Source organism: Macaca mulatta, chromosome 4, assembly GCF_049350105.2.
Source record: "Macaca mulatta isolate MMU2019108-1 chromosome 4, T2T-MMU8v2.0, whole genome shotgun sequence".
NCBI lineage: Eukaryota > Metazoa > Chordata > Mammalia > Primates > Cercopithecidae > Macaca > Macaca mulatta.
In genome coordinates this window covers 10,088,986-10,101,108 of record NC_133409.1, presented here as the reverse complement: position 1 = coordinate 10,101,108, position 12,123 = coordinate 10,088,986, and the positions used below count along the sequence as shown (strand labels likewise).

At 39.4% G+C, this 12,123-nt stretch overlaps 1 protein-coding gene across 2 annotated transcripts in view; it reads right to left on the bottom strand.

Moving 5' to 3' along the window:
• The window catches only part of PRKN (parkin RBR E3 ubiquitin protein ligase), a 1,373,216-nt gene that overhangs the window by 698,404 nt on the left and 662,689 nt on the right, over positions 1–12,123 (bottom strand). For both annotated transcript variants that reach the window (XM_015137330.3, XM_015137331.3), the window contains exon 5: positions 4,345–4,428. In XM_015137330.3, the coding sequence (XP_014992816.3) occupies positions 4,345–4,428 (84 nt within the window). The remainder of the gene's footprint in view (positions 1–4,344; positions 4,429–12,123) is intronic.

Below are 12,123 nucleotides of genomic sequence, written 5' to 3'. Positions count from 1 at the left end.
TTTCCTGGGATTCTGAACATATTTTTTCTCAAAATCTTGAAAGTCTCTTTTTTGGTAATGTTTCCACCCTCCCCTAAGAATCTATTTTATGGGCAATTAAAATGATTTCAACAGCATTCTTGAGATAATACTTGCCTGGATTATTACCTTCCATTCTTTTACTTTTGATGTTTTTCTGCTCACCTCTTTTACGTATGTCTTTTGTAACCTGCGTAAAGCTAGATTCTCTCCAGTTAGTGCATTTCCATTTCTTTTCCTTTCTGTTACATGAGGTTTTACTTGTGCCATTTTTGTGTGTGCTACTTAAGTTGTCCCACTTTCCTATATTTCACCCCCTCTCTTTTTTTTTTTTTTTCCGTCTCCCAATTTGGCATTTTGTATTTTAGTTCAATCCCTTGAATGGTTATACTAGACAATGGAGGTTCACCTCTAACTTTGAGGGTTTGATGTTGACAGTGACTAGACTGACCAGGTGAATGGGCCAGGAATTGCTTCCCGGGAGGTCCCCAGCCTGAGGTTCCAATAAGGGTGAGGAAGATAATGACCTTGGCACAGGGGCCATGACCTTTGAGGACATAGCTGGCTGCTCTCCTGGAGAAGGGGCTTTCTACTAGGCCCAGAGGAGCATGGTCCATGCAGACTACTGAAGACCTCTGAACTCAAGCCCTGACTGGGACTTGAGGCCACTCCCCGCTCCCCACAACCACTGTGGCCACACAGCTAGAATTGATGAGGTACCGAACAGCAAGGACTCGAATACAGAGAAGACAGGGAGGCCCAGCTCTGAACCTATAAACGCATGGTGTTTGGAAAGGTCTTGAGAAGCAGCAGCCATTATTTACTGCCAGAAAATTCACCAGGCAAGTCCCATATGTGCTAGGAGTGTGAGGAACTACACACGCCCTACAAGTGCTGCAATGATAAGAAAGTGTCTAAAACTCCCCCCTCATTCCGCACCAGGATCTTCTATGCAAGGAGAGGTCTTTTGAGTGCAGGGAAGACGAAGAAACCTGGAGCCAAAGCTGTCAGCTCCTTCAGAATTCCAAAGTCCACACCACAGAAGGGATTTGTTGGGGAAGCCAGGCTGAGAAAGTTCCCACTCATTCAGCATGGAGAACTCACACCCAGGAGAGGCCACCTATGAGAGATTCTTCAGCCACGCTCAGGCCTTAAGCATCATGAATGCTCACACTGGAGAGATGCCTGGTGAGTGCAATGAGTGTGAAGAAACTTCATTTGTCACCGGGAACTTCATAGGCTAATAGGCCTCATGAGCATGGCCAGTTTTCCGCCGCAGATACACACTTGGGAGTGCACACCAGACATGGTCTTAAGGTTGCTGTGCACGTGCCTCCTCATCCTTGTTTAGGAACAATGTGCTCCCACCTGAGAGGCAAGCAGGAGCGTGGCCTTTGTGAGAAAGCCTTTGGTCATGATGCAATCCCATGTCCAGAGCACCCGTGCCAAGGGCCATGGGGTGGCCTCAAGGGCCACAGAGGTGTGAGGCCTTCGGGGGCGATGATGTACTTTCTGACCGTCCCTGGAACCCAGGGGTAGTTGTCACCCATAGGGCTGATGGGAAGAAGCCGTCCTTCCTCTCCATCCTGATGGGGAAGCTACTGCCCCCACATGATCAAAGAACGCAGCCTCTAGTGTCACCCACACTACCCTGGAGCGAATCCAGACTGTCTGTGCACAGAATTGGCCTAATCTGGACAAGGGGATGAAGGGGTGTCCGCTGGAAGCTTCTGGGCAAGGCTTCCTTGCCCCATGGATTTTAAAGTCTCTATGTGACAGCTGTGATGGCTTCAAACAGCCGATGAGTCCCCTTATTTGTGGACTGTGGTATCCAAAGTGGGCGGAAGGTGCCCTAGAACAAATCCCCCAAAGATACGTAGAATGACTGTATTATCAGATGAGATCGGGCATATTCAGGGTGGTGTGGCCGTAGATAGGAATGACTGTATTATCAAATTCTATCTTCCATGTTTTTTAAGTTCTCTTTTATATTTCAAATCTATTATTATGTTCTGGCAGTATTTAGGATAATTTTTTTTCAGGTCAAATTTCAGATCTAAGTTCTATTTTCTCTTTTTAGCTATGTCTTATTTGCTATTCAGCCCATTTAGTAAACTTTGTGTCAATTATTAAAATTTATATATAATTCTAGAATTTCAGGTGTGTGTGCTTGTTTAATTCGACTGGATATTTCCAATATTTTCTTTTTTTTTTAATCTTTGTCTTATACAGTTTTATTTTTTAAACATATTAAGTATCCTTATACTCTATTCTTGATGATTTCAATTTCTATATTCTTTACTGTTTTGAATTCTGCTCACTCTTATTCACCATGGCTTGTTTCCACATATATTTTGTGGTTTTTCTGATTGTTAGTTTATGTTCCTTGAAATACTGACTGGGAAAATCATTTCAGGATTCCTTTGAAAGACAGGGCTCCTAAAGGATTTGGGCTACTCTCAGCCCAGTACCCAGGACTACAACTCATGACTGACTGCATTAAACAACATGCCAGACCCAGGACTTTCTGTGTCGCACAGGAAGAGTGAATATTGGCCCCAAACTCAGGTTTCAGTTACAGATATAACTCAAACATTATACATATACTGTTGTATATATGTATACCCTATACATACATATAATGTTGACCCTAAAAACTTGTAAGCATAAACCTATCGGGTTGTACTTACAAGTTTTTAGGGGCAAGATTATATGTATGTATATATGTATCACACATATGTATCTGAGGAAACACAGATGTATATATAATTACACTATTAGATGTAATTATATCTACATATTATGTATGCTATAATATAAACATATTACATTTGTATACATGTAAAGGTATGTAATTATACTTAAGAATGCCGCCCTAGGAAATATGCGCTTTAATTTCATCCCAGTGGGAAACTGGCAAGACTATGTGATGTCTCAAAAATCTGTGAGTGACATACAAGTCATTATTTTTCTTCAGGATTTCTTTCTTCAGGATTTGGATGGACAAAAATCTGTTCACAGCCCCTAGCCCTAGTCTGGTGGAGAGTGACTGTTTATTGTTGCCCACTGCTGTCTTGGTATCCTTCCGATCAGCCAGCAGATTGGCGAGAGAAAGCTCCTTTAATGATTCTCGCTCAAACACGGTACCTGTTGCTGTTGACAGACTCTGTTCCTTAGAGAAGATATGAATGGCCAGCTGGCTCTGACAGTTTGGGAACTAACGCTGACATTTGTGTTGGCACCATAACAGTATTTACAACTCAGGAAATGTATACAGTCAGATTACGATGGAGCCAGCGAGTTTTGAGGTTTTTTTTATACAACAATATACATGTTAAACATGACCATAATAACAAAATTATCTTAAAAATAATTTCAGAGCGGCCGGGTGTGGTGGCTCATGCCTGTAATCCCAGCACTTTGGGAGGCCGAGGCGGGCAGATCGTGAGGTCAGGAGATCGAGACCATCCTGGCTAACACGGTGAAACCCCATCTCTACTTAAAATACAAAAAGAAAATTAGCTAGGTGTGCTGGTGGGCGCCTATAGTCCCAGCTACTCCGGAGGCTGAGGCAGGAGAATGGCGTGAACCCGGGAAGCACGGCTTGCAGTGAGCCTAGATTGCGCCACTGCACTCCAGCCTGGGCAACAAAGTGAGACTCTGACTCAAAAAAAAATAAAAATAAAAATAAATAAATAAATAAACAAACAAACAAATAAATTCAGAACTTAGGGATTCTTTCAGGAAATATCTGCTGTCTATGAAACATACGGCATATACTTGCAAAGAGAGAAAGGATAACAAAGAACAGAGGATGATAATTCGATTTCAGAGCCGACCACTCATACTATATTTTGTAATAGTCCACTATGTCAGAAACTACTAAAGAAAGGTAGAAGGAGATAAAGCAGAAAAAAAAATCAATTTTTAATTATGGGGAATATAAATATAAAATATCACTGGATCAGGAAAAAAGGTGAATCTTATACTTTTGTTATTTTTCTTTTGGAAGCTCTGAACTGGCTCTCCTTCTCTTGCGTTTCCTTTTCTTTCTATGGATGTAACTTTGTAAGGAGTTAAAATTGACACATTTCTACACGGTCCCCAAAATTGTTAAGTCACTAGGAAAGCGACCCTGGAAGGCAGGGTCACAGGCTGGATTTTTGGTGAATGTAATTAACATATTTGACTATCATAACAATTTTGGTAAACATTATTAGATGGAAGAACAAGTCAGTTGACATTTTTGTCTCTAATTTCCTAGCAAACAGTGAAGATGCCATCATTTTCTCGCAATAAGAGGAATGAATGCGACCAGGTACTTACTGCAGTAGTCCCAGGGCAGTGTGGGGATTGGCATTCACCGCTCATCCGGTTTGGAATTAAAACATCATCCCAGCACGATGGACCCTTTGGGAAAAAACAACAAGATATTCTTATATGAGTTATAATAGAAATGTTCTCCTTAAGCCATTTTCTAAACTATGTCCACTTGTATTACAACATAATAGTGAAATTCGTGGGGTCCAATTTTCAAAGTGTGGTCTGCAGACTCTGGGGTTCCTCCTGACTCTTTCAACGGATCTGCTAGGTCAAAACTATATTCATCAATATACAAAGATTATATTTGACGTTTTGCTCCAAATATGTTCATTTTCCACTTGTAGCCTTCCCCTAGGGCTGAGGTTAAATGCTGCCTTACTAGAAAGGCCATCCCTGACTTTGCTCCACTTCTCTGTCTGCCCTTCCGGGCTTCCTTTTCTTCATAATAATTATCACCACCGTCCCGCCCAACCTCACTAATGCAGTGGCCCAGCACAGAGCAAGGGCTGTCTGTCCCTACTGACCACAGCTATACAAAAGCCAACTTGGTCTACTCTGTTCCCTGAGGCATCCTAACACCTACAGAAGGGCCTGGCATTGAGGGGGTGCTCAGCAAACTTTCCTAGGCATCAAAGAAATAAAAATTCAAATAACAGCAACACTTCTTTTAAATTAGAGAAGATCACTTAAAATGAAATATCAGTGTCAATGATTGCATTTCTATTGTTTACGCTTTCCAGTCTGGGGTATTTTGTCATGGCAGTCCTGGCAGACAAATAGAGGGGCTATGGAAATGTTTTTTATCATGACTGTGCTGGTGGCTTTATGTTGTTATGTACTTGTCAGAACTCCTCAAATTGTACCCTTCAAATGGAGGAAGTCTATTTACAAAAATTATTCTCAATAAAGTGAGTGAGGAAAAAAATGAACTGAGAAGTTGACAAGGAAACTCAATAAGAGACAGAGAATCTCTGTAGCAAATGTTGCTTGAAAAGGTGAATATAAATATCTCACTCCATACAGAAAAAAAAAGGGAACATCTTTATAACCTTGGAACAGGTAGAACTTCCTTGTAAGGACACAGAAGACTCTAACCCCACATAAAGAAATGTATAAATTGAATTTCAATGAATATTAAAGCTCATCAAAAACACTAAAATATGAATATACAAGCCACAGACTTGGGAAATATTAATAATACATATAATTGTCAAATAATCTCAGAGCTAATATAAACAACACATTAATAATATAGACACAAACACATAAAAATACGCAAAAAATTTGAACAGGCTATTCACAAAACAAGACGTATAAGTTGCCAATAATTATATAAAACGATGGTCAACATCATTAATAATCAGGAAAATGCAAGTTAAAATCACAAGATACAATTTCACTTGACTTCACATCTTAGCCACTATCATAATACTAAATGTCAGTGAGGATAAAGATTAACAAACACTCTCACATGTAATTGGTGGAAATGTAAAACAACTAATTTGAAAGTGGTTTTGGATTTTCTTTCTTTCTTTCTTTTTTTTTTTTTTTTTTTTTTTGATACAGAGTTTCACTCAGTCGCCCAGGCTGGAGTGCAGTGGCGAGATCTCCGCTCACTGCAAATTCTGCCTCCTGGGTTCAAGTGATTCTCCTGCCTCAGCCTTCCAAGTAGCTAGGATTGCAGGAATGCACCACTGCACTCGGCTAATTTTTGAATTTTTAGTAGACACGGGGTCTCACCACATTGGCCAGGCTGGTCTGGAACTCCTGACGTCAAAAGATCCGCCTGCCTCGGCCTCTCATAGTTGGGATTACAGGTTAGAGCCACAGCGCCCAGCCCTGGAATTTCTTATTATGTTAAACATATAGTTAAACTATGACTCAGCACTGTCACTCCAAGGTGTTGGTCTAAGAAAAATGAGAATATATGCACACATACAGCAACATAGACTCGTATAAGAATCTAACATCACAGCCTTACTCATGTTAACCCAAACCTGGAGACAAGCAAATGTCCTTTGACAGTGACTAGAATAAACCATGGGGTATCACACAATAGCACAGACTCAGAAATGAAAAGAGATCTACTGAGTTACACAACAATACGTCATATTTACAGAACAACAGAAGTGTCCTGTGGAAACTTCTACTTGTCCTTTTCATCATCCACTTTTTTTCCTCTCCTGTTTGCAATATACATAGTGCATCTCGAACCACAAGTTTAGGTTATACACAGCAGAGCAACAATATCGAAAGAGTCTGGGTTCCTGTCACCATGAAGTGCCATAGCAGCCTTGAACCACCGATCTAAATTTTCACATGAGAGAAAAACTGAACTGTCACATTACATACGTCACTGTTACTTTGAATTTTTAAGATGTTCACTGTCAAACCCAATGGTCACTATTATTACAATTAAATTAACTGTTTTCATAGAAAAATCAATGGAACACACAAAACAGTAGCAATATTCTATGATCTAAAAACCAACAAGAATTTTCTTTCACATACATGAGGATGTTGACATAGGAAGATAAACAAGTAGATTGGAAGACAAAAGTAAAATATTACTTATAATATATCAGGGAATAAAACCTTATTTATAAGTTCATGAGTTTTTACAATTACAGAAGTTGACCAGGAAACCCTAACTTTTAAGAAATCATTGATCATTTTGATGAAAATCTTTACCAAATGTGTTCTAGAGTCCATCCTTATTTCAGCAGATCACATGTGACATGCACATGATGACTTAGCTTTCTAAAAAGAGCAATTGTATAATGAATACATGCCACTTGCCAGAAGCCACAGTTAATACCATATGTACCTTATCTCTGGTGACCCAGAAACAAAGCAAGGCAGGCGGTACCACAGCCTGTTTTACAGATGGAGAGACTAAGGTTTGGAGATGCTAAGAGATATGTCCAAGGCTACAAGTTTACAAAGTAACAAAGTCAATTTATCATAGAAGTATTTGTTGTTTTGTTTACTTTTCAGACACAGTTTTTAAAAAATACAGGTCAAATAAATAAGCTTTTTTTATTTACTGTTTTTACCATGAAATACAGTGATATCCTTGCTAACTATATCTCTGTCCTTCAGAGGCAGATGTCAGACAGACATCACCATCATGCCAGGATGGTGGACACTTTCCTATCTGGTGGGTAGGAAAATAGTAACTAAATTTACTAATTATGAAAAGAGGCACCAAGTTAAGATTTTGCTACAAGAAATCTGTATGGACATACATTTTTGGAATATATATCAATATCTTTACATACCTTTGGCCTCTTTGCTTATAACCTACTTTTATTTATTTATTTTACTATACTTCTATTAAGTTCCAGGTACATGTGCACAATGTGCAGATTTGTTACATATGTATACATGTGCCATGTTGGTGTGCTGCACCCATTAACTCGTCATTTACATTAGGCATATCTCCTAATGCTATCCCTCCCCGCTCCCCACTCCCCACAATAGGCCCTGGTGTGTGATGTTCCCCTTCCTGAGTCCAAGTGATCTCATCGTTCAGTTCCCACCTATGAGTGAGAACATGCGATGTTTGGTTTTCTGTTCTTGTGATAGTTTGCTCAGAATGATGGTTTCCAGCTGCATCCATGTCCCTATAAAGGACACGAACTCATCCTTCTTTATGGCTGCATAGTATTCCAGGGTGTATATGTGCCACATTTTCTTAATCCAGTCTGTCACTGATGGACATTTGGGTTGATTCCAAGTCTTTGCTATTGTGATAAACATATGTGTGAATGTGTCTTTATAGCAGCATGATTTGTAATCCTTTGGGTATATACCCAGTAATGGGATTGCTGGGTCAAATGGCATTTCTAGTTCTAGATCCTTGAGGAATTGCCACATTGTTTCCAACAATGGCTGAACTAGTTTACAGTCCCACCAACAGTGTAAAAGTGTTCCTATTTCTCCACATCCTCTCCAGCACCTGTTGTTTCCTGACCTCTTAATGACTGCCATTCTAACTGGTGTGAGATAGTATCTCATTGTGGTTTTGATTTGCATTTCTCTGATGGCCAGTGATGATGAGCAATTTTTCATGTGTCTGTTGGCTGTATAAATATCTTCTTTTGAGAAGTGTCTGTTCATATCCTTTGCCCACTTTTTGATGGGGTTGTTTGCTTTTTTCTTGTAAATTTTATTGAGTTCTTTGTAGGTTCTGAATATTAGCCCTTTGTCATACGAGTAGATTGAAAAAGTTTTCTCCCATTCTGTAGGTTGCCTGTTCACTCTGATGGTAGTTTCTTTTGCTGTGCAGAAGCTCTTTAGTTTAATTAGATCCCATTTCTCAATTTTGACTTTTGTTGCTGTTGCTTTTGGTGTTTTAGACATGAAGTCCTTGTCCATGCCTATGTCCTGAATGGTATTACCTAGGTTTTCTTCTAGGGTTTTTATGGTTTTAGGACTAACATTTAAGTCTCTAATCCATCTTGAATTAATTTTCATATAAGGAGTAAGGAAAGGATCCAATTTCAGCTTTCTACTTACGGCTAGCCAATTTTCCCAGCACCATTTATTAAATAGGGAATCCTTTCCCTATTGCTTGTTTTTCTCAGGTTTCTCAAAGATCTGATGGCTGGAGATGTGTAGTGTTATTTCTGAGGGTTCTGTTCTATTCCATTGGTCTATATCTCTGTTTTGGTACCAGTACCATGCTGTTTTGGTTACTGTAGCCTTGTAGTATAGTTTGAAGTCAGCGTGATGCCTCCAGCTTTGTTCTTTTGGCTTAAGATTGTCTTGGCAATGCGGGCTCTCTTTTGGTTCCATATGAACTTTAAAGCAGTTTTTTCCAATTCTGTGAAGAAAGTCATTGGTAGCTGAATGGGGATGGCATTTAATCTATAAATTTTGAGCAGTATGGCCATTTTCACAATACTGAGTCTTCCTATCCATGAACATGGTATGTTCTTTCATTTGTTTGTGTCCTCTTTTATTTCACTGAGCAGTGGTTTGTAGTTCTCCTTGAAGAGATCCTTCATATCCTTTGTAAGGTGGATTCCTAGATATTTTATTTTCTTTGAAGCAGTTGAGAATGGGAGTTCATTCATGACTTGGCTCTCTGTTTGTCTGTTATTGGTGTAAAAGAATGCTTGTGATTTTTTCCACATTAAATTTGTATCCTGAGACTTTGCTGAAGTTGCTCATCAGCTTAAGGAGATTTTGGGCTGAGACAATGGGGTTTTCCAAATATACAATCATGTCATCTGCAAACAGGGACAATTTGACTTCTTCTTTTCCTAACTGAATACCCTTGATTTCTTTCTCTGGCCTGATTGCCCTAGCCAGAACTTCCAACACTATGTTGAATAGGAGTGGTGAGAGAGGGCATCCCTGTCTTATGCCAGTTTTCAAAGGGAATGCTTCCAGTTTTTGCCCATTCAGTATGATATTGGCTGTGGGTTTGTCATAAATAGCTCTCATTATTTTGAGACACATTCCATCAATACCGAATTTATTGAGAGTTTTTAGCATGAAGGACTGTTGAATATTGTCAAAGGCCTTTCCTGTATCTATTGAGATAATAATGTGGTTTTTGTCTTTGGTTCTGTTTATATGCTGGATTACGTTTATTGATTTGCGTATGTTGAACCAGCCTTGCATCCCAGGGATGAAGCCCACTTGATCATGGTGGATAAGCTTTTTGATGTGCTGCTGGATTTGGGTTGCCGGTATTTTATCGAGGATTTTTGCATCGATGTTCATCAGGGATATTGGTCTAAAATTATCTTTTTTTGTTGTGTCTCTGCCAGGCTTTGGTATCAGGATGATGTTGGCCTCATAAAATGAGTTAGGGAGGATTCCCTCTTTTTCTATTGATTGGAATAGCTTCAGAAGGAATGGTACCAGCTCCTCCTCATACCTCTGAAATGGGGGCACAGAGAGCACCAAACACCTTCCTAGTGGATCAGGTCTTCTTAGCCTCATCTCTTGTCACTCTATTCCCAGCATTTTCCCCACTTTCTGACAATGTGGCCCATTTTGATTTTCCTTTATTGTTATTCAAAATACCTCAGTAATATATTCTTTATTAAAGGCCTTTAGATAATTTAAATAACATGAAACAGTAGTGTATCTCATGGAATATAGTTTACAGACACATAAGCAATACAACAGCACTAATTCTGCTGGTTCTCCCATAGTCATTAGGATCCCTCTTGAATTTCCATCAGCACATGGGCATGGGAAGACAGTATCTGTGAACTTATCAGTGGCTTCCAATTATTTTACTGAATTTCTTTTTCTTTTTCTTTTCTTTTCTGTTCTTTTTTTTTTTGAGATGGAGTCTCGAGCTCTTGCCCAGGTGGGAGTGCAGTGGCACGATCTTGGCAAATTGCAACCTCTGTCTCCCAGTTTCAAGCAATTCTCACGCCTCAGCCTCCAAGTAGCTGGGATTACAGGCACATGGCACTACATCCATATAAAAAATAATACATACAACTGTATACATACATACAAAAAAATAAAATCCACACAAAAAAATAATTTTTGTATTTTTTCAGTAGAGATGGGGTTTTACCATGCTGGCAAGCCTGGTCTTTAACTCCTGACTTCAAGTGATCCGCCTACCTCAGCCTCCCAAAGTACTAGGATTACAGGCTTGAACCACCACAGTCAACCTATTTTACTTAATTACTCTAGTTTCTCAAAGACACCCTTCATTCTTCCTAGTGTTTGAAATCACTACCAAATACTATCATAAAGTTCTGAAAGAGCATTAATTGTTTCTAATTTCAAGTCACTGATTTATTAATTCCTTCAACAAATAATCAGCATCTAATAAGTGACACACATTTTGCAGGATTGTGGAGATGGAATACTGAAAAAGACTTTGAACGTCAGGAGGATAAAAGTGATTAAACAGGCTGGGCGTGGTGGCTCATGCCTGTAATCCCAGCTACTTGGGAGGCTCAGGTAGTGGAATCGCTTGAACCCAGAAGGCAGAGCTTGCAGTGAGCCGAGATCGTGCCACTGCACTCCAGCCTGGGCAAGAGGGTGAGACTCCATCTCAAAAAAAAAAAAAAAAAATTAAACAGGCAATTAATACTTAGATTCTTTGAGCATAAATTGGAGGGATGAGAGACTTCGACTTCTGAGGGAGCTGTGTTTTAAGCTGAGAGCAGAGGAATGAGGAGCATCAGAAGGTTTTGCAGGAAGAAGAAGTATTGTGAGCATGGAGAACAGGAGCAAATTCCACCAGCCATGAGAATGACTCTTGGAATATAGATCCCAAACAAGATGATTTCTCAGATACTGACAATTAATCCATAAATAGTCCATATTTATTAGTGCAATTCCCTAAATATCTCCATCCATACCACTAGTCTTGATAACAAAATTCAATTATGACGGAGATGTGAATGTAATGTATACAAGTTCCTGATGTCACAGCAATGAGGATGTCAACATGATCAACAGTGGTTTTGTGTCTTGGTATCAGAATGACTGGGTTTCGAATCTAATGGTCACTACTAGCCAGGTAAGGATGGGGGTGTTTCTGAACACCAATGTTATGATATATAATGTGGAAATAACAATTGCACCTAACAAACAGAACTGATCGTTAAATGAGATAAAGCAGTTAGCAAAATACTACACACAGAGTGAATATTAGTGCATACACTGAATAACCACAGTAGGAGAACAATGTGATCATGGAAAGAACTCAGTAGAGAAAGACTCAGAAGATCTATATTCAGGATGTAATCTCACTTGAGCTTCACCTCATTGATTTAACATCTTCATGACTCA